The sequence below is a fragment of the Hyperoodon ampullatus genome, assembly GCF_949752795.1.
Source record: "Hyperoodon ampullatus genome assembly, chromosome: 1".
NCBI classification, from domain to species: Eukaryota; Metazoa; Chordata; class Mammalia; order Artiodactyla; family Ziphiidae; genus Hyperoodon; species Hyperoodon ampullatus.
Genome location: NC_136914.1, coordinates 6,611,023 through 6,634,882, shown reverse-complemented (window position 1 = coordinate 6,634,882; position 23,860 = coordinate 6,611,023). Strand labels below are relative to the sequence as shown.

General features: G+C 43.5%; 1 protein-coding gene across 2 annotated transcripts in view; it reads right to left on the bottom strand.

Moving 5' to 3' along the window:
* The window catches only part of NR3C2 (nuclear receptor subfamily 3 group C member 2), a gene marked incomplete at both ends in the record, with an annotated part of 365,792 nt that extends 343,737 nt beyond the window's left edge, over window positions 1–22,055 (bottom strand). Inside the window, 2 exons of one of the 2 annotated variants that reach the window (XM_079706387.1) lie at window positions 13,889–15,644; window positions 21,682–22,055. In XM_079706387.1, coding sequence (XP_079562513.1) covers window positions 13,889–15,642 — 1,754 coding nt within the window. Of the gene's footprint in view, window positions 1–13,888; window positions 15,645–21,681 lie in introns of those variants that run through there. The other variant, XM_079706388.1, reaches the window with a different exon arrangement.
* Between the last annotated feature and the right edge of the window lie 1,805 nt (window positions 22,056–23,860).

Here is a 23,860-nt window from a genome sequence, read left to right as displayed (position 1 = left end):
TGTGTGTATACACACACACACATACACACACGCCCCATCTTCTTTATCCATTCATCTGTCGATGGACATTTAGGTTGCTTCCATGTCTTGGCTATTGTAAATGGTGCTGCAGTGAACACTGGGGTGCATGTATTTTTTTGAAATAGAGTTTTCTGCAGATATATGCCCAGGAGTGGGATTGCTGGATCATATGGTAATTCTATTTTTAGTTTTCTGCGGAACCTTCATACTGCTCTCCATAGTAGCTGCACCAACTTAAATTCCCACCAGGAGAGTAGGAGTGTTCCTTTTTCTCCACACACTCTCCAGGATTTATTATTTGTAGACTTCCAAGTAAGTGCTTTTAATGTGCATTGTTGTTATAGATTCCATGGTGTTCAGTAAACAGAATTGGTATTTCATTTAGTTACTTATAGGTAGCAGTGAATATGCCTTTTTTAAAAACCTCCATGTTTTCTGTCTTGCATAGTCTCTCTTGGGCTAAGGACCAGGGAAGGGCACCCCCTTTTAAAGCCAAGCAGCTGAAATATCAACACTGTCTAAGAATAGTATGACAAGCAAACTTTTATCATTCTTCATTGATTAAAAGCCTTAAATAACTCGGGGTTAGTGTGCTCTGCATCAGTTACATGTCTGGGTCTGGAGGAGACTGACTGTGTAGGGACTCTGACTCAGTCATGGAAATGTAGTCATTTTCCATATTAAATAAAACATTGATTTCTTAACATTTGTTTTATGTCTACTTTCCTTAAAACCCTCATAATACCAAATTTGATAATTTCTGCTAGAGTAGAATTGGCAAGAATCAAAATTCTTAAAAAAGCATATTTCATCAGTGTTATGAAATCGTAGAGGCTAGACCACGTTCAACACTTAGATTTCTATTCTTTACTTCTTCCATCCTCGGGTACTGGTGACAAATTAATCTTCAAAAAAATGCACAGTTCATGCAATTATACCCTCTTATAAAAATCTTTGGCTTGTAAATGAACATTAGTTCAAAAATAGGGGATTCCTGCCGATGGACATTTAAGAATCACCCATGGAGCTAAACGTTTCAGAAGTCATGTAAATATAAGAGCGATCTGCTTTAGATTTTCATCATGAAAATGTTGCTGTGTTTGTAACTCCTCTTCCCCCTACTCCAGGCCTCTGTCAGTTTCTTCAGTTCCCTAAAAAACAGTACTTAGGAGGGGAAAGTGCTGTTTTCACCTGAATCATAGCAACCAAGTCCAAAATACAGGGTATATGTCAACAAAATTATCATATTTCTGCCACATACAGAAACTCAAATGCTTCCAGAGGTCTCAAAGGAATACTTCATATGTACACTTACCTCGACTGGGTCTGAAAATGACAGAGAGATGGAGAAAAAAATATTTTGTATTGTACGACCAGAAATTCTTCAGTCATACCTTCAAGTTTCCAAGAAAAAAAGCTTCTCTGAACACAATTTCCATTTCAAAAAATACAGTGAAAATCCGAACTGGAGTAAACAAAAGAATATTTGCTCCCATCACCTCCCTACACTCCCAAACTCTGCACTTGGACTCTCATCTCAAACTTATCAGAAAAGTATTTTTTTAAGTAAATACAAACTCTACCATGTGACGGAGGAAAATCAGCACAATTCCACTTTTGGAAAGAGCCCTGTGAATTCAAACACCAGTTACTTGAGCACAAAATAAATGGACTTCCCAACGAGCTGAGATTCTTCTGTTCCTTTATATCTTTGTATGCAAATCAGAATTCCATATGTCACTATTTCTAATTGATTTACATAATCTTTCACCAGTTTGCTTTCCAACTTTGTTAAACCAGGAGTTGGTTCTTCCTGTTTCCATTTCCCTGGGGGCGTTTTTTCCATAGTCTAATAAAAAGTATTCTATTTTGGTATCGAAATGATCGGGTTTTACCTTCATCCAAATAACAAAACTATTCTGCTCCTTTTCTCTTAAGAGTCATAATTATGCAGAAATTTTCTCCTTGTTACTATAAAACTCTGCATTTTTCTTCCCTAAGGGCTCTTTGGCAATCTACTTTTTGTGGGGCTGTTAACACACATGGCTTGGGAGGAGAGTGGGAAAGAAACAGGCTTTGGGCCAGATAATCTGGTCTTCAATGACTTCTTCCCATAAACTCTAATATTTATCCCTTGTTCACCATTCCAACCACTCAGCCTGAATTACCAATATGATAGCCTCTCCGTTGCTTTTTAAAATTTGTTTCTGTCACTATTTTCTATCTCCCTTACCAGATGCACCTCTCTATCCTTTTAGGTCATTCCTAGGTTTAAAGAAAATTATTTCAAGGGGACAGTCTCAGTTTGGGAAGGTGAAAACTTCGGGAGATGGATGATGGTGAGAGTTGCACAGCAACGTGAATGTACTCAGTGCCACTGAACTGTACAGTTAAATATGGTTAAAATAGTAAGTTTTCTATTATGTAACCTTTAGTACAATAAAAAATTTTTTTTAATGTTTATGAGCACTATATTAAAAGTACATAGCGGGCTTCCCTGGCGGCGCAGTGGTTGAGAGTCCGCCTGCCGATGCTAGGGGACGCCAGTTCGTGCCCCGGTCCGGGAGGATCCCATATGCTGCGGAGCGGCTGGGCCCGTGAGCCATGGCCGCTGAGCCTGCGCGTCCGGAGCCTGTGCTCCGCAACGGGAGAGGCCGCAACAGTGAGAGGCCCGCCTACCGCAAAAAAAAAAAAAAAAAAAAGTACGAAGCACTTCTTTTTTGCATTCACAGATTTCTAGAGTCTAGTTTTCCCCAACTACCACTAAACCCCTCCAAGCAGGCCTAGTCTGTCCCGTGCCCACACACATGACCTGTGCTTTTACTTCTTCCTATGACACCTCTCTACTCCTCCCCAGAGACCGCCAATCTTCAAACTTCAACTGAAATCTCACCTCCTGGATGAGGCTCTCCTTCACTATTCTAGCCCACAGAAGACTCCTCCTTTTCTCATCTTTGGTAACAGACCAAACACGTAATTAGGGAACAACCAAAAGAAGGGCTATATAAACTCATGTGAGTCCTCTCTCCCAGCTAGATGGGAATACAGGCGAGACACTTGGTTTGCTTCATATTCATTTGGTATCTTCACCCACATTAAGAACACAGTAGGTACTAAATAATTCGAGAGTTGCCTGGTATTTTTCCCGCTGCCAACACAGAATTTTTAAAAGCTATTTCTCTCTTAGTTCTAGGTCTTCTATCAAAAAGCTTATCTTAAAATACACTGATAGCAGAACTCAGAAAGATGAAAACCACCCATTAAAAATGGGCCAAAGAGAGGACTGCCCCAGCAGTCCAGTGGTTAAGACCCCATGTTTCCACTGTGGGGGCACGGGTTCGATCCCTGGTTGGGGAACTGGGATCCTACATGCCATGTGGCAAGACAAAAACAAAAAAAAAAGAAGAAGAAGAAAGGGGAAACATCTTTTTAAAATGGGCAAAAGAGTCAACAGGCATGAAAAGAAGGCGTATGGATGGCAAGTAGCACCTGAAAAGATGTACAGTATCATGTAAGCATTAGAAAAATAGCAATTTAAACCGCAGTAAGTTATCAGTACTGTTATCATGCCTAAAATTAAGAAGACTGACTCTCCCAAGTGTTGGCAAGGTTGTAATAGAACCAGAACTCACACACTGCTGGTGGGAATGTAACAGAGTACAATCACTTTGGTGGGAAATAGTTCATACTTTCTTAAAAATTAAACCTACATCTCTTGATACTATATGGCCTAGCCATTTTACTTGTAGGTATTTACTGATGGAAAAAGGCAGTAAACATCCCTACAGAGATTTGCATGTGAATATGTACAGTAGCTTTATCTGTTAACAGCCCAAACTGGAAACAACCTAAATGTCCATCAACAGATGAACGGATGGACAAACAATCGTTTGGCCATAGATGGAATATCACTCAGCACTAAACAGAAACTAACTACGGGTGCCTGCCTTACCACCGATGAATCTCAAATGCACTATGCTCAATGAAAGGACCAAGAATCAAAATACTGTATAAAGTATGATTCCATTTATATGACAATCTAGAAAAAACAAAACTACAGGGATGGGGAACACATAAATGGTCACCATGGTTTGACAGTAAGGAGAGGGGCTGAACTGGAAAGGGGCAACACAAGGGCATTTCAGTGCATGATAGAACTGCTCTGTATCTTGAGTGGCCAGTGGTTACCTGATTCTGCATTTGGCAAAACTCACAGAACTGTACACCAAAAAGAGAACATTTCACTGTTTATAAATTAAAATTAAATAAATGATCTCAAAATGAAGACTAAGAATGTCACCATACAGCCTGGAATACACCCTTACCAACTCCTCTATGATGCTGAGATTAGAAAAAATAAGAAGAGCATCTGTTGCTTATTTTGTGAAAGTCCTTAAAAAATGTGCTGATAGAGGTCACAAGAATTTTTGCTAAACCCAGTAGAACTCTCACTATTATTTAACAATAATTTTATCAGTCTTACCCAACCACCAACACTTATCTCATCACCCCAAGTCCCCCTGCTAACCAAGGCACTCAGTCCATCAAGATTTACTGAACATCCACAGGGTACCTGGCACTGTTTTAGGCATGGCGAATGTACTGGTAAAACAGGACAGCTAAGGTACCTGCTCTCAGGAAGCTGACATTCTAATTAGGGAAGTGAAGTAAATTTCTGATAATTTCTGACAGGTGTGTGCTATGACGACAATAAAAGAGGATGGTGTGTTAGAGGAGGGGGGTGTCATCACTTTAGATAGAATGGTCAGGGAAGGCCTCTTTGAGAGGGTGACCTCTGAGCTAATCCTGAGTGACAAGGGACAGGAAACCAAAATCTGAAGGCAGAGCCGTCTTGCCAGAGGGACCAGCAAGCAGAGGCCCCCAGAAGGAAGGGGGCTTGGCTGTCTGAGCCCCAGAAAGATCAGTGTGGGAAATGAGCAAGGAGGAAACATACTAAGTCAAGTCCTCAGGGGCCTGGTAACTCAGTGCTTTACAGACCCTAAGTTACGTTACTTTACGCTGCTTGCAATGAGATGCGGCCAGAGGGTTTTAGATCAGCCACCCAATCTGATGTACGCTTGTTAAAAGACCCATGTGCTTATTCCAGGACATTCAGCTTTCGTCTTCTCTAGCTCAAGTGTTTGTTTCTTCATCTACCTTAGCTCTGTGGCCTTAGGTGAATCTCTTTTACAGGCTTAAGTCTCAGTTTCCAGGTCTATAAAACGGTGACACCAGCTACCAGCAACTGCCTCCACCTACGGGTTCGAGCTGGCAGTTAAATATCTGACCGTAGGCTAACTCCAGTCTCACTTCTGCCCTCGTCTTCCTGGGACACGGCCCCCATCAAGCATCCTCCCTCCCTGTGACGTTTTCAACCTCAATCTCAGCACACGTCCACTGCCCTCTTTGGACCTTACCCGTCCAACAAAATCCTTTCTCCAATCCTGCTGTGTCTTTCCACCAACGTCTCTCCCTTCGACCCCTCTCCTTTTACCACCAAACAGGCACGTCCCAAGCGTAAGCACTGTCCCCACACCCACAGGTTTCTCTTCTTCATTGCTAACTTATTCCTCAGTCAATCACAGACTGAGTCCCATTCCCACCGCTCTACCGAATTCCTTCCTGAAAAGCCACCAGCTCCAACTATTCGGCCTAATTCCTGGCCTCCTCAGCCCTCCCATCGGGTTTTGAGCCCCCTTCGCACACTGGAAGGAAAGCTCTGTCACTAACTACTTTGAGACCGGAAGGGGCATACAGTCTCTCTCAGCCTCAGTTTCAGTATCTGTGCCCGTAGAGGGCTGGATGTATAGACAGCCTTAGGGCCCTTCTAATTTGGAAATTCCAAGGCAACGTTATTCCTCCCTTGGCATCCAGGAGTCCGCACTATCCTGACTGTCAGAACAACTCCTGTGTCCTTTACTAGCATGTGTTGCTCATCTCCTACAGGGGTTCTTTTCCTCCAAACTCCCAGAGAAGGCACTGTAGACGACACTTGAGTCACGTATACCTTCTCTCCTTGGCTAGCACCCACGCTGCCCCCTCCACTGCCACGTCTGTGACGAGGCCTCCCATACTCCCACACCAGCATTTCCACGTCTCTGGAACGTAAAACTCAGGCAACCAAGATAAATCATCACTTCTTCTCGACCTCTCCATTTCTCTTAATTGCTCACCCCCCTCCATGATGGTCAAGCTGACAACCTGCGAGCTTTCACTGATTTTCCACATCCTTTCCACTCAAATATCCACTCCTCTAATGCCCTTCCTTAGTGATTTAGTCCTAAAGCCATTAGGCCAGACACAGCACGGCAGAGCTCCACACTGGGGGGTAGGGTGTGGATGGCTATGGTGGCCCATGGGGACGCAGCAAGCCCCCCCATGCAGAGAGTCAGAGTCCCAGCAGAGGGGGAGGGGGCATCCATGTGCTCACCTGGCCCAGTGCCGGGTCTCAGAACCCAGTAGCCGGGAGTCAGCGCCCGAGTGGTGGAAGAGGGCATCCAGTGGGGGTGTGGCCCTGTGACCCAGGATGCGGAGTTAGACTCCAGTCACAGAGAGGAGGGTGTCTGCCGGCATGGGGGGCACTCCTTGCAGAAAGGGCTGGCTCCAGGACTGGGACAGGAAAAGTGCAAGATGGGCCTAAAGCAAGGAAGCGCTCAGAGAAATGATGGGAACATGGCAAAAGGTCACGGAAACCAGCTGGAATGGGCTCCCAATTGTTTGAGGAACAGTTTGAACCTCAAAAATAAGGGCACTAACAGGCTGTAACTCACTGCAGAAAAGAAGAAACCATGATGCCATAAAGATATCGATAATTTAATGAATAAGCAAAGTGCGATGAAGATTGGGATGTTTATACAACTTCAAAGTACCACTCCCCCAAGGAGCTCCTAATTGCAAAGGGAAAAGAGTAACTTGACCGTGGAGAAGCCTGGCAGACGGCACCTGGATAAAATGCTGCAGATGAACTGTAAAGACACAAAGGGAAATGGCTTGGCACGTGGTAGGAAGCTAGGAGGAAGGATGCTGCATCCCTTCTGTGATATGCCTGACAAGGGGGTGGTACCCAAATCAAATCATGAGGAAACAGAGGACAAACCCAAATCAGGGACTTTCTACTGAAGTGCTGGCCTTTACTGCTCTAAAGTATTATAAAGTCAAGAAATCTAGAAAAGAGTAAGGAACTGTCCCAGACTGAAGGAGACTAAAGAGTCATGACAGCTAAAAAGCACAAAACACAATTCTGCACTGGGGTGCTTTCACTATGAAAGACATTATAGGCGCAGTTGGCAAAACCAGAATCAAGATGTCAGTAACTTAATGTTATTTTCTGTATTTTGACGGCTGTATTGTGTACATGTGTCCTTGTTTATCATTCTTTGTAATGGCTCCCCCATGTTTTTCCTAAGTCTGTTATTATTTCAAAATAAAAATTTTATATAAAAATCAACTACTACAAAGTCTTCTTCTGTAATATGTCATATCTGCGCCCCTTTTTTCCATTACCCCCGACATCCTTGCTCCAGAGATTCCAGTTTCCATCCTCCTGCACCGTTGCAATAACTTCTTAACAAGGCCCTTTACGCTCCAATCCACCCTACAACCGCTGCCTAATTAAGGTTTTACCCAAGTGTACTTCAGCTCAGGCTGCTTGCCTGCTCCAACATTTCAGGAACTCCTCATTACCTGCCAAATTAAGTGCAAACTTCTTAGTGTGACTTCCAAGTTCCACTGGCTTCTAGCTCCAACTAAGCTCTTCCAGGCCCTCCTTCCCCCAATTCCCCATACCACAGCCAGCCATACGGCTGGACCACACTCAGTGTTTTCTGCCTGTCAGGGGTTTGCCCACATAACTCCTTCCGCCAGGAAGTGCCCCTCGATCCCCAGCAAACTTTTCAAGACTAAGGATAAATACCAACTGTGATCACCATACCCCCATCTCCTCATTTTCCAAGACTCGCCCAGACCCTTCCCCGTTGGAACACCCAAAGTCGATCTTGCCCATTACAAACCTTATTTCTTTGTGTTTTAGGTCACAATTTTGGGATATTTTTTCGACAGCTCCTAATATATAAGGTGAGGATACATGCCAATGAAGTGGTCAGCACTGATAACATGAAGTCATGGTCAGAGCTGCGAATTCAGAGGGCCAGTTATTAGCTCACACTCTCTCCCCAGGGTATTAACTTTGTTAAGTATTCAAGTTACTTTTTGTTTGTCCTCTTTTCCTTCCTGGGCTAGAGTGTTCTATGCCTTGCATAAAATATAAGCAATTTCTACCTCTTTTCTCCATAGAAATTTTGGCCTTGGCCATACCACTAACAATCATAAATCCAGAGGTTTTCAGAGCATCAGTTAAGTAACACATGCTTATAAAAAATTACATTTTAACTTCATCATTACCTTACTATACCAAGAAAATAAAACTCTTAAAAATGAAAACAAAGCCTATACTTGACAAGTTTAAAACCAGAAATTCTAAAATTTAAGAGGACACTATCCATTTAACACACTTGTATTTCCTGGATTTTCACTAATAAATTTTGCAATGCAGTCCACAAAAATATACAACTTAATGGCTACATTTAAATGGGTCCAAGAAATCAATTTTTTTCTCTCAATTTGAATTTGGTAAATGAAAGAAAACGATAAATTATTTAGCAGCAAAGCTGAAATCTTATCAGTAGATGAGTTGTATGAAACTACAGCAACAGTTGAAAGCCTGGGAAAATAAGTATTATTTTGGAGAAAAAAAAAAAGGACATCAGGGGAAGTGAAGTATTACTCCTAAATTACTGGTGATCAATATAACATCTTCTCTTACTGTAAACATTACAAGGATAGAAAAGGTCAGACACACCCAGAATTTCAATACTGCAAAAGGCATCAAATCCATAAATGATAAATCTCCAGGTCCTAGTTTCACCATGTCACTGGTATGTATGAGAACTGCCTTAAGTTAAATAATTTGAGTTTATTTAACTGAAACCAGGGCTTTTATCTCCACTTTATTTTTAAAGTATGAAATAAACAGTTCTAAATATACTAACACTTCAGACGATAAAAGGCAGACATACTGACATATAAATCAAGGATACTTGTGAGGTGAAAAGCAAAATGTATAGAAGAGCAGTACATACTGATTTGTTTATTAAAAAGGAATAGGGTTTTTTTTTCAATAAAATTATTACCACTTTTACCAGAAATACCATAAATAATGAAGGTGAATGAATCATCAGAAGCAGCAAGTCTCCTTTTAAATATTTATAAAAATACTATTTAGAACACTAACCTGGAGAAATTCTAGGCACACTAGCCATTTCAAAATCAAAATATTATGAGACAAATAAGAAAAAGAAAGTTCCATGTTTTCATTTCCAAATGACCTAAGTAATTCTGTAATGGATTTATTAGGGTAAGCACCAATAACCAGTCAACCTCTCCCCTCCAAAACCCATTATTCTTTCATGCTTTGCATTACATGAAGTTACTTCTATCTCAGCGGTTTATTTACAAAGCTTACTAAGAGACATGGCCAACTTTGTAACAAACTCCTTGAATTCTGAAGGTTTTGGCTTATTATGGAAGATGGGTTTCGAAAAACTACAGGGACCACTGAAAAATTTTGAAAGCAACTGTAGGTTATCACTAAATTGTTTCCTCCTACCATGGAAAAAAAGTTCAGCATATATGAAGATAAATTCCTGATTACTTGTCTTGAGAACTACCAGAATGTGCCCTCTGAAACAGTGAACTTTATATTCGAAAAGTCTAAGCCAATGGTAGCACTGGCTTACAATGCTATCGAAGTGACTAGGACCATCGCCATAAACACCCAATGTTATGTCAACAGAAAAACCCTGTTTCCAGAAGGAATAGTGTACATTCAAAAGAACAAGAAACTCATAGTGTAAGTGTCAAGTTTTAAGAAAGGAAAGATTTGATTAAAAGAAAAAACACCTGCCACTTCTCCAAGCAAAATGACAGGTCACCCCTACTCACCCTTACTTTTAAAAGGTAAATGGTCGTGACATTTTTCTATCCTGACTACCCTGGCAACTACAGAGCTGGACCTGTAAGATAAACTTGAAACCAGACTAGCAAATATGTTAAGGGATACTTCTATTTTTATTCTTAACATACACGACTCCAAGGAAACTACACAGCCGCTCAGTCGCGCTGTTGGCAGACCTCGGAGAGCATCTAGGTCAACTCGTTTTCTTTCAAATGAAGAAACTGGGGCCGAGAGAAGTTGCCACTCGCTCAAGGTCACAGCTTTGTTTGTGTGCAAGCGGACAGGGGAACTCCCATTTGCATGACCCAACTAGGTCCAGTGTCCACCGCAGAGTTTTACATCCAGCTTTCGTCATCATGTACAGTGTGGCCCTCAGATAACCCACTCGCTGGAAATTATAACAGGCGTGTCTCTGGTCACCGCTCTTGTAGAACGCCCAAAGGCTGAAACAGACACACACTCTGTGCCCATCACTCGCTTCTATCAGCTCGACAAGTTCACCTGGATAAGGATCATTTTCCTTATCTGCCTGGGGCACCCCTTCCTCAGCATAACATTCAGTAAAGCTAACACAAAGTAATATCCTCTTTCTGCATTAACCTCCAAAGGGTGTATAGGATAGAAGAGACCAGCAGTTCTCAACTTCTGGGTCTCAGGATGCCTTTCCACTCTTAAAATGTATTGAGGACAAGAGGTTTTGTTTATCTGCATTTCTATCTACTGATATCTACCCTATTAGAAATGAAAACGAATATTTCTTTTAAATTATTTAAAAGAAGTCATTACACATTAACATAAAAGTGCATAGGTGAAGAAAATAACTATTTCCCAGAACGAAAAACTTTAGTGAAAAGAGCAGCACTGTTTTACATTTTTGCAAGTCTATTGTCTCGCTTAATAGAAGACAGCTGGATTCTCCTATCTACTTCTGTGGTCAATGTGTGGTGATGTGTTCTGGTTCAAGTATATGAAGAAAACCTGGCTTCACACTGATACATTGTCGGAAAAAGGAGGAGCGTTTTAATGGTCATTTCAGATCATTGCAGATACGATTCTTTAACACAACACTGAAAATGGACAGTCAGTGGTTTCCTAATGCTTAGTTGCCACATGGAATCTGAAACTCTTATCAGTGAACTTTTCACACACTATTACATTAAAACCGTTGGTCTATCTTCCATTTTGAATGGCTTTTACCAATGCACAATTTTTGAGTTTGTGGACCTCCCTGAAAAGGTCTCAGGAACCCCAAACCATACTTTGGCATCTACTTTAAAACAGTTTAGATTTGAACCTAAAGATAAAGGATATTATGAAACTTAGAAGCAGTTACCCACTGCCTGGATCCTTTACAATCTTTAATTCATTAATCCAACATTCCCTGGAATGGGGTATCATCATTATAAATTATGAAATAGGCAAAAGGTTGGATTTGGTCCAAAAGACACAAAAGAAGAGGCCAATAATGAAGCTTGGATGAGATTAAATTAAATATTGTAACATGTAGACTGAAATCCAGAAAAAAATCTAAGTTTACTCTGAGAATGATCAAAACAAATACATTTGGATAATATTCACCAGGAAAAGCTGTAAAGAATTAGTAATCTAAAAGAGACTTTGAATAACATTAAAGCTTTGACATTACAGTTTTTGGAAAACTTATATTAACTAGCACAATAACGGTATATATGTCAACAAAAGGAATCCCCTCTGACTATATTAACAAGCTCATTAAGAATTTTGGAATGCTCAAGAAGAGACACCAGACAACACCCCAGGTTCCCACAAAGGCAGAGTAGGCTCAAGGTCACTGATTTATACGAATATGTACGGCTATGGGTCCCCAGACCACCAGGAGGGGCTTCATGAGTTGAGTGTGAAAAAGACAATTAAAACAGTAGAAATAGGATACAGAACAAACAAAAGAGAATTACTGATTTTAGCTAGTATCACTCTAGTATTTCTACCAGAAATATCATTACCCAAAGCAATAGCCTTCAAAAGTAAAAGAGCATAAATAGAAATGTAGTAGCCAATGTAGGGTGTCTAACCATAAAAAAAATAATCATAAGAATTTATCAATAAATATTTCCTTACACTATGCATATTTCTTTAAAAGATTTTGTGGACTTTCACATAATGCAGAAAAGAGAACACTAAAAGAAATGGAAACTAAAGGTTATGAAAACAATTGAATTAAATGCTAAGAGCAATCAATGAACTGTATATAATACTCTATGATGCATACCGTGTACCAGATGATAGTGAAAGTGCTTCTCATAAATTAACTCAATTGTCTTGACTACCCTTGAGATGGGTACTACTGAATTCCCTTTTTACAGATGAGAAGACTAAAGTCCAGAAAGGTGAAGGGATGTGCACAGGGTCCCAAAGCAGTTAAGGCGCAGGGTTGGGGATTTCAACCAGGGCAGCCATGCTCTTAACTACCAGGCTGTCCCCCCTCTGAATAACCCACTACAAACATCACTTACAAAAACATCTACATCGTGTGCAAAATGTCCTTCTCTGAAAGTAAAACAAAGCACTAGCAGTGGAACACCTGCTGAGCTTGGTTCTGACGAAAACCATGCCACCTCAGCATTTGTGTAAAGAGTTTAGAATTTAGGAGAGAGAGGCAGCATTAGGATAGGATTGACTAGTCATGCTACTGAGAACTGTAACAATGTGTAAGTTTCCTTTATGGAATGTGTGCTTCTATAAAAGCAAGAGGAGCGAGGTATGAGTCGATGATGATGAAAATAACGCACAAATGAAAGTTTTTCCTTTTGCTTCAGTAAAAAACCGAAGGAGAAAGAGTAAGGAATACACGTCAACCTTACATCTTGTTAATGGGAATGGCCATTTTTCCCACCAAATAAGTTTTTAAGGAAAACGGCGACATCTTCCTAGATGCCCGTGTGAACTATATCCAGGAAATCTATTCTTTATATGTTCAATACAGGGATCATTGACCACAACCGTGTAATAAACACAGTACTGAATCAAAGTCCAATGCAAGTATTCATTGCATAACTTAGAACCACCCTTCAGAGTCATATCTAAAACCTCTTCCTTGTTTTTTCTAAATATATACAATATGCTATCTGCATGAAGGAAAGCCAAGAGGTACTTTACAGTAAGTAAAGTATGTCTTGCAGATCTTAAAAGTTATAAATATACCAGTTCAAAACTGCAGTGACATACTTCACTTCCAATGAGTAAGAAAGCAAGACGGGCCACTTAGTAATTTTAGATGTGCTGAGTCTTTAAAAAGCCCTCCAGAGTTAAGGAAATGATTTATTTGTACTGAAAACCACAACTTGCATACGATTAACCAATCTAGAAAAAGATGAAGAGGGTGGGGAGCGTGTGGGTAACAGATTTGGGGTTTCATTTCATTTTTCACAACCAATGAAGTGGTTAATAAAGAAAATTAAAGGGGAAAAAAAAGACTATGACCACAAAGAGACCAATTTAAAGCAATTTTAGTGAACCCATACACAGCTAAAGAAAAAAGAAAAAAAAATCTAGCACTAGTCTGCTAAAGTAAATATAGTAACAGGCAATAGGAAACAAACTTCTCCTAAACACCTACAACAGGCAATGCAGAGGGGGAAAAACACCGAAATACGCTCCTCCAAAATCAACACAAATGTTTTCTAAGAGATTCACAGAATTTTTGGTTTCTCTGTTTCAAAAGAAGTAGTAACATACCAACAAGCAAAGGGGGAAGCGCTAAATGACCATGCTGAAAACAAAAATCAAACGTGTTTAAATTTCTTAACCGTAAAGATAGTGCTAACCTTCAGCGTTTTATAAAGCCATTTTCAAAAGAGGAGAAAAAGGTCCACTTACCTTGATACATTTTCTGGAATGTACTCTAGGACCGGATAGCCATCACTTCTAGATGACAGGTCACCGTGTGATTTCCACGACTCCACTAAAGTATTGATGGGAGGAAAGGAGCTCAAGTGTTGGAAAGATTGGTCTCTAGCTGATCGTGATAAAGATATTGTACCTTGAGCACCAATCCTGTAGTGAAAGGACTGTCCACCTGAATTCACACCAACAATGGCAGATGAAGGGATGCTGGCCTCCGGGTAATAGCTCCCATCATCCGGTTCTTGTTTTATCCCCATTGGGAAGCCACTGCCTTCACAGTTACCATCGAAGCCGGGCACAGGTGGTCCTAAAATTCCTGATAGAGAATAATAGTCTTTATCATCCATAAAGGAAAAATATGAGCCATCCATGAATGGAAAGGGGTTGACGGCTGGATTCCCTTTAAAAGAGGTGCCCGAACACGAATGCTTGGTTGATTCTTGTTTTATCGGTACTGAGAATGGGGAATCAGAATTTATTTTGCTATTTCCTCCTAGACACGAGCTGCTAAAAGCTCCATCTGGCTCCGGCTTTATGTACTGGATGATGTTAAGCTGGCCAGTCACACCATTGGAGACTGCAGTCTCTGCCTCCTCAGTCTTAGGAAAGGGAAGCTCTTGAGCACCTTTCTCGTGTGTGTCTGGACTAGGAACCGCATCCCGGGCTGCACTGGATCCAGCCGGGGTGCCCGAAGCAGTGTAGCTGAAGGCGTTGCTTCCGGGACTACAGATAGATCCCACGGTACTAGCAGTTGGGCTGGACAGTGTGGATCTGTTATTTGTGTTGGAAGGGCTGGAACCAGAGCACCTTGAGTGGTTGATATTTGCCGGGCTGGATACACAGGATCGCAGAATGACGTTACTAGGACTGGAGACGGGAGATTTTACACTGCAGTGACTCGGGGGGCTGGAAATGGGGGACTTCATGCTACTCAACGGACTGGAGAGAGGAGAGCCCACGTTGCTGGCGTGGGCTGGGCTGTGTGACCTGGAACCCCGATTCTCCACGTTAGGGGAGCACGGCAGAGGAGTGCCCTGGGCGATGGGGCTGTGCACTGTGAAACTGCCAAAGCTAGCCGAGGTGGAGGACACACAGCTGATGCCGGCAGGGCTGCAACCCGAAGATGACATATTCAGAGGGCTGCAAACAGAAGGGCTCTTCTCGTGACACAGGATGGGGCTCTTCACCATGGCGCGCATGACCCCGCCGTTCTCGGGGCTCCCCGAGTCAGCCATGAAGGACCTCAAGGGTCTGCTCACACTCCCCAGAGTGGACGGACGGTGGCCATTTTCTTTATAAAATTTCACCATCTGTTCGACGTGTGGATAGATCTTTGCTGGACTCGCGCTTCCTTGTGGGTTCTGCTGATCATACGCGTAGTCGGCCTCTCTTACGGAATCCATGTATAAGCCCATGGACTCGGCCACGGTTGCCGAAAGTTCCTTAGATTCCAGCTCGGTTTTAATATCAGATGGTAAAATCCCAGACCGATTATTGTCTTGCTGAAGGCAAGGGAGTAGTTCCTGTTTTTCTTTGCTGCTTCCTTGAGTACTGTTGTTTGGAATAGCACCGGAAACACAGCTTATGTTGACGACCTCCATGTACTTATTCTCATCGGTCCGCTCTGTAGGTCCTGAGGAAGAATGCTCCGCAGCCTGAGAAGCTTGACCCCACCGTCTTTCCATATCTAGACCTTCAGGGAGACTGTGGTAGCCTTTGGTTTCCATAGCTAACAAATAAATTTATATTAAAAAACCGAATTAGAGTCCTTGATAGCAAGATTACTCTAAAAGACATTCTGAAATTGCATGGAATGATCTCTAAATATGTATTCTACTTATTATAAGCAATACTTCTAGTTATATTAAAATTATTACCTTCTTAGGTGCTGATACAACAGTCTTGACTATAATTTGGAAGTCAGAATATAAGAAGCAATAAAACTATTTTGCATGTAAATAAAAGTAACGTCTTTGCTCTAATACAGCCTTTAGAGTTTGCAAAGAATATTTACCAGTAAATCATCTTTGCTATAATACAGCCTTTAGAGTTTGCAAAGAGTATTTACAAATGTTAACTTATTTAATATGCAAAGTAATCCTGGGGACTCACAGGCAGGCAAGGAGGAAACTGAGGGCTTAGTGAAGAGGGCAACTCGCCCAAGGTCAAAGGCATAATAAGTGACAAAGTCAGGTTTAAAACTAAATCTTCTAACTCCAAAGCTTTTGGAGTCTTTCCAGCATATGGAAGCTGCTTTCCATATCTAATACGTGGCTTTATTAAAAACAACAAGGAAATGCAATTAATGTTACCATTTCCCAATATAAGGTCATCAAGTAAATGATCACAGGCAAAATAACTTAAGAATTACTTGTAAAACAATAAGATTTTCTTAAAATGGATTAGTGATGAAGATAATTTAATATCAATTCTATAAAGTGAAGAGTCACATATCCTGATTAATTAAGCTGGTCCATAACAGAGAGGCTGTATGACAACTTGAGAATATCAGGACTCCAGTCTGTATTTCAGTCCTGGCAAGGACTCTGACATGCAGCCTGACCTAGCAGTACCTCTGCTAAAACGACTCCCAACAGACAGCCAGTTTCAGTCTCCACAGTTAATGGAGGAAGTTTGAGATGGGCCCTGACAATTTATGTGTTCATTCATTCAACAAATATTTACCCAGTATGTGCTACATCCTGGGCCTACAAGTAGTCACTGAATCTATAGTGATAAACAAAACAGGCCCAGTCCCCATCCTCAGGGAGCCCACAGGATTGTTTTACATATACCATCTTACTCACTGGCTCTCTCTATAAATTTATTTCATAGATAGAATAATGATAATAGCCTATATTTATATAATTCTTATGCATTATATCATTCAATGCCATATTACAAGCCTTTCACATATATTAACTTATTTACCCTTATAAACAACCCTACAAGACTGGCAAAAGTATTATCCCAAATGATACAACTGGGGAAACTGAGTCAGGGGCCACACAGCAGAGCTGAAATTTGATCCCAGGTGTCTACACCAAGCTATCTCAACCTTGGCCCTATTTGGGACCTGATAATTCTTTGTTGAGATCTGTCCTACGCATCATAAGATGTCCAGCAGTCTCCCTGACCCCTACCCACTAGATGCCAGTAGCATTCCTCCTCCCCCGTTGTGACAGCCCAGACTGCCTCCAGACCTTGACAAATGTCTCTGGGGCTGGTGGGTGCAAAATCACCGCTGGTTTGAGAACCACCACTCTAAAGAAACATATCTCAAAGAAAATTAACTCACTCTTAATAAAACTTCATTTGTGCATTTTGATGCATAAAACTCTTAAAATCTTTAAGTATGCATTTTTCAAATCCTTTCAGGTGTGTAAACATTCTCTGACCCAAATAAAGGTCCTGATCTAAAAGATGCAGTTTCTGAAGTTCTGAATACAAATATTACTTTAGGCCTCTCAGTCCTCTCCCCACCAACTTCTGCCACTCACAATCTCCATCTGCCCTATGTTCCCCTCATTAAAAAGAGACTAGGACGCCTTTTTGCTCCAGAAATTATATTAATTATCATGGAAAAATAATATAATGACTCTACTAAATAAACTGGCATCAGATATTGCAGGGCTCACTGACAAAATTTAATACCCAAATTGTCCAAGTATCATAATTACCTCTTACTTTTCTGTACTCTACACTAGACTTTACGTTCCCAGAAGGCAGAAACTTTATCAATTTTACCACTGCATCCCAAGACGACAGCATAATGCAAATTTAAAAAGATAAACTATTATAACATAATCAATACTCAGTAACTTGTGAATATTAAAATCTCCCAATTATGCAGTGTGCTTTTACTTAAGGAACATTTTTCTATAAATTCCTAATTACAAATCAAATCACAAAACAGTGGAAAATAAGTCAAATTACGAAGTTTGAGGACGTAATCTGGTAATTCCAGCTGAAAAAAATTAGTGTGGATGAAAGCTAAGTGAAAGTTGAAAAAAGAAAAAAAAGAAAAAAAAAATATATATATAGTGAAATGGGACCAAAACAGCTAATACTGGCCTTTTCTACCTTACTGAAAAACCATTTAATAGTAGCCATGGGTTGAAAATACCAGTAAATATTATGTGCTGCTTCTACTTCTACCTGAGAATATTCTGTTTTCCCCATAGCAAACTTGAACAGATGTATATCTAAGGTATAGATGTTTCAGGTCCAAGTTCATTAAACACCACAAGAAACATGTCTACTCCTGTTCAAAACTGAACACCTCTGTGTATCATTCCCCCACCCCCAACCCTGTCCCTAAACCCACATTCTCTGTCTTGGTGAACTGCGCCACCCTCTACCCACATGCCCAGAAGTCACCCTTGCCTTGGCACCCTTACCAAAGGTCTCCACAGGCTCACCCCTCCTCACTCCCACACCTACAGTATCGCTCCTTGCCCTGCCCCCCCAGGCAAGAGAACCATCTGCCCTGGGTCTGAAGGGCCATCCTCATCCAGACCCCTCTCCAAAAATTCATCCTCCAAATTGTCTTTTGGAAAGCATGATCATTCACTGCCTTTTCTGCAGTTTCACAGTGGAAATTTGCATGCTAAAACTCCAGGGAAGTTCCACGGTACAGAAATCTGATTCCTTTTTAATCCAGAGTCCTCTAAATAATTTGGTCACTGCACCTTTTTTTCACAGAACACATACTAGCAGGCTGAGGGACACTTTTCATCACTCTGCCTCAAAGCAGGAGCCACGGATACATAAGGCTATGTGAAGATTTGAAGAGAATCTCTACAGGAGCTGACGGGCAAGAACCATCTTAAAGCAATCTACAAGGAAGCACCTTGTCAGCTAACATCATGCAGGTGATCATAACTTTCCAAGTCCTGCCTGGCTAGCCTTGAACTCTCTTGACAATAACATAAACCAGCCTGCATTTCACCACATTATTGACAGGTCTATCATTAGAGAATTTGCAAAAGGTTTTGCTGAAATCTATTACATTAGCTTTGTTTAAGGTATTCTCATCTACCAACCTAATGCACCTCTCAACAAAGAAAATAGAGTAAAGGCTGGTAACAAACACAAAAGAATGGAGGACGTCAGCATGCTTCCACTGCAAATATTTTTAAAGACTGGGTTTTTAAAAGAATATGATTATTGAAGTATTTTATGCTGAATTCTCCCGATTATCTTAATTAAGATAACAAATGGATCAGTTAGGTAATTATTTCCTACAGTGTCCAGGAAATCCAGGCTGTCTTTTTAAAACCAGTATAAGGACCATAGCTTGAGCAGAATTTCCTGAACTTACTAGTGAATACTCAAAATATTAGTTGATGAATATGATCCTCATAGAACTTAATATCCAGATGGTAAAGGGAAAGTTTTGTTACTAAAGTATAAGATGAAACAGATACCAGTATACAAATCTAGCTTATATAAAATCAGATTTGTCTCCCTTACACATGGAAACTGTTAACAAGAGACTCCCTTGAGACAAAGACAAAAACCATGAAGACCCCTTAATTTTCATGCAAACCGCCTCCCCCTCCCCCCAAAAATAAAGGAACTTTCACATAAGGAATGTAAGGAAAAGCACTGAGAGTTCTACCTTAAGTCATATATATGCTCGTAAACACTATTTTGCAAAGGAAAACCCTGACTTTAAAATTTTATATTTTACAGACTGTGTTAAATTGCTGTTTTCCACAAGGAAGTAGTTTTTTTTTTTCAGGAATATTAACAAGGAATCTTGCGAATTTATATTTTATCTGAAAACACTTTCACTTTTACTACCCCCCATAGTTCCCTTCAAATGCATCATTTTCTATAGTTATTTGACTATAATGACATCTTAAAGACAGAACCTTAAGAATTTCATAATTTGCACCAGTTGCATAGTTGTAAAAGTTCACTGTTTGTAACTATTTTGCTGTCTTCCCCCCTACATAACTATTACTATGTTCCTCTTTTTTTTTTACAGATGAGGTAAATGATAGAAATCAGCCCAAGGTCACCTAAGGGAGCCGGAGAACCAGTTAGAACTGAACACATCTGATTTCTATTCACTCACCTAATTCACTGAGCCACCTGATCTTCCTAAAAGCCCCGAACTAAACTATTTCTCCCTTAAAGGAAAAAACTCCCCTTCAGATTATTTTTAAAAACTTCTCTCCTCAAGCATTTCCATGATAGCGTGCTATGAAGTCAGATATAAAATTAATACTTCCCAGAACTTCACAGATGGAGAACGCTGTTATCATTACTATGTAAATATGATCAATAACAGCACTTAGAGACATGGCAATTCAAATGGTAAAGAGCAATTACTGCATTTGAAATTAAGTGGTTTCAAAAACTTGCCTGCTATCAAGTTTTCCTACTTGAAAACTTGTTATAATAAATAGTTAAAACTGTTGGTGCCATAAACCATTAAGATTTAAACCTGGCCTTTTAAAATTCATTAGGAAAAGCTGTGCACCTAAATTCAGTAGCAGGGTACTGATGCCACCAAAAGAAGCCTCATCCCTTCTTGGATGCCTTTAGAATTCCAACTGATGCCACAGAAAGCATAGTCTCTTTCAGGAGTTTCGTGAATACTAAGGAACGGGAAACGCACGAATTTCCAGAGCCCCTTTCATACAGGATCTATCAGGATCTGATATCTCCTTCAACTGCCCTTTTACCGCTACACCTCCGGCTGAGATTTGGGTGCTTCCGCAATTGATAGAGGAAAGTAATATTATTCAAACGTCCTTTAAAAACTGTACAAGGAAAACGATCCGAAATTCATCTTTGGGTAAAGGGAAGGGTGGTAGATCTCCCACTGCCAAAGCCGGTTGAAAGCTGCTCGTTAGAGGGCATTTATCCAAAGTGGCCAAACTTTCCCAAAATAGTCCTCTGGCGGTCAAAGGGGAGAAAAAGTGGAAAAACAAAACAAAACAACAAGCACACAGCACCCTACTGACTGCCTCCGGATTACGCAGCCACTTCTCCCTGCAAAGTGCACGCTCCCGCGCCGCGGCCGCACGCCGACCCGGGCAAGCGGCGCCCAGCCGCGCACCCGTACACACCTGCCTCGGCCGGGGTCCGTCTCACGGCGTCTACCTGTTGCAGCGCTTGCCAACGCCACGACACTCCTGCTGCGGAGCCCCCCTAAATCCAACCACATCCAGGCCAGCGAGTGCCGCTCTCCCTGCAGCGGGAGAGTCCGAGGCAGCAACGCTCTTGCACCCAGGTGACTGCACGCGTTTCCTCCGAGCGGCCTGAAGTTGGCTTACGTCTTCCCAGTCCAATGACACCCCGGGCGCGGAGGGGCGGAGAGGAGGGGGCACGGGTAGGGCCAGGGCGGGCGAAGTAGGGAGGGAGAGAGCTCGAGAGGGCGGGCGAAAGCCCGGAGGGGGAGTGGGCCAGCTCCAGGGCCGGCCCTTTTAAAAGCCGGTCACATGTCCAGATAAAAAGTTCAGGTTGCTATCCCGCCTCCCTGGGCCTTTCCCATTGGCCCGGAGGGAAGCAAGTCTCCACGCTGCACGGGTCAGGCGGGCTTCTCATTGGACAACTCCAGCTGTCAGTCACCAGGAGGGCGACATGACTGATACAAAGTTGCTGCGACACAGCCTGGACTCGGCAGCTCCCTTAAAGCCGCAGAAGCGGTGGCCGCTTGGGGTGCAGGGCAGCGGCTACGCCACTAGGTACCCTCCACTCGCGGCCCCCCGCCCCCATCGCTCGACTGCCCCAAAGTTGCTCACGCCCACCTGGCTCTCCTCCTGGCTAAACCCAGGATGTCTGGAAAGACGTGAAAAGTCTGGTGACGCGGAAGAAGTCGGTTTTTCCGAAAGCCAGTCAAGGTGCCGTCCCCTGTCGCTCTCCACCTGCAGCTCCAGGTGAGCGGCAGCCCTGGCCCAGGCGCCGCCCACCGCGTCCGCGCTCAGGGGACGACTCTCAGTGGGCTTCTTCAGACCCCCGAGGTTCCGCTCCCCGCCCCTCCCGTCTGTCTGCCGAGTTACCTCTCAGCCGAGAAGCCGCAGCGTCCGCTGCCAGCGAGCAAGAGGATCACGTTCCCACTCGATTTGAATTTCCTTGCTTTAACCGTGCCGGAAAAGCGAGTGATTTCACTGCAGCCAAAACCCTTTAAACACAGCTTCTCTCCCACCTCCCCCACCCCCCAAAAAAGTGCCAGGCTCAAGAGCTGCTGCACTCCTTCCTTATAATTTTGTTGCTGTATTTATTACTTTCGTATTGGATTTTTCCACTAGTTCAATTTGAAAGAAAGCTTACCATCTAGGAGAGTCACTTCTTTATAATGGGGGGGGGGGGTGTGCACATAATTGGGAGAAACAAACGGGAGTGGGGAAGGAAACAAACTGTTTTCTAAGGATCAAGTGTCTGCAAGAAGAAATTTCGGTTTCCCTCCAATCGCCTCCACCTCGATTCTCCTCCCGCCCACCCAAACGCTGAAGCTACTAAGCGAAAGGATGGGCTTCTTAACTTTGATTTCTAAGGACTTTGAGTCTCCGCATATGAGGCTCCGTTTTAGATTCCCGGCCTGGCCCAGAGTCAGCACCAGTGACGTACACACCTAAATCTGGTCCCCCGGCCCTTGGCGACCCGCAGCCCGGCGGCGGCAGCTGTGCAGCCTCCCACCTCACCCTTGCCCCGCACCAGCCAAACTCGGAAGGGGGGAGGGAGTTAGCCCTGTGCTCAAAGGCCCCTCCTCTCCTTACAGTTAATTAAGCTTCAGGATTCAGACCCCTAACCCAGGAAAACTCGAACTCTCCGCCGCTTCAGGTAGGAAACTCCCTGGCTGCGGGAGAGACGGCGGCGGCGCAAGAGAGCTGGTCCCAACCCCCGACTCTGGTGCTCAGCAGTCCCCCGCGCTGAGCGGCCCCCTGCGCACCAGCAGCCGGGAGTCCCCGCAAGTGTCCCAACTTTCCCGCGGGGCCCCAGGTCATGCGCGCTCTCCTGGCCAAACGAGCAGCCGGGCATCGATCGCACCCGAGGCCGAGCGCGGGCGGCCGTCAGGAGCGAAGGGAGTCCCGGACCTAGCGCCCGCGCACGAGAGGAGACAGCGGCTCCGCCTGCGCCGCCGAATTATTCATTATTAAAGGAATGGACGTGTCTCTTTTACTAAGTTTTTACCTCCTTTACGGAGGGCTGGTCTTGCCCTGGATCTCAGCTTTTTGCAGAATCTAGGTTAGAATCTTGCAGGGAGAGCCGCCGCGATTGCTCGCCCGCCGCCCAGCACCCGCGCCCGGAGGCGGCCCGGCGGGCACCTCGTCTCCTGCCCGCAGCCCACCTCGGTTCGCCAACCCGCGCCCTCTGCGCGGACCATGCCTTCCCCGGGGCCGCCCTGTGCTCCCCGCCCCCCCCCCCCCCCGCCGCTGTCAGCGCAAAGTGACTGTCGCCGCACTCACCTTTTCTAGGACATGGTGGGGAGGCTGGGGCAGGGGGGGTGGGTGGGGGCAACCAACTCCCGCCGCCGCCGCTACTGCCGCCACCAGCAAGTCCAATATTAGCAGATCGGCGGTAAGGATGGAGAGGAAGAGAATCCCGGCAGTCGCCCTACTGACGGTGGGTAGAGCAATAGAGCAGTAGTGTCGTTACCCGGCAGGAGGAGGCGAGGCGGCGGCGCCAAATCGCGCAGAGCGGGACGCGGGCGCCCGCCCGCCCCCAGCAGCTGGCGGCCGGGCCTCAGGCGGGCCCCTCTCCCGGGGCTGCTGGGTCTCCTGGGCGGTGACGGCGGCGGCCCTGGGAGCCGGGAAGTCCGGCGGGATGACCCCAAGCCGGCCGCCCCGCAACGGGCTCTCCGCGCCCCCTCCCCAGGCCTGGGGTGGCCGGTGACAGCTCGGGCGGCTGAGTGTGTGTGTGTGTGTGTGTGTGTGTGTGTGTGTGTGTGTGTGTGTGTGTGTGTGTGTGTGTGTTAAGGGGGCGGCT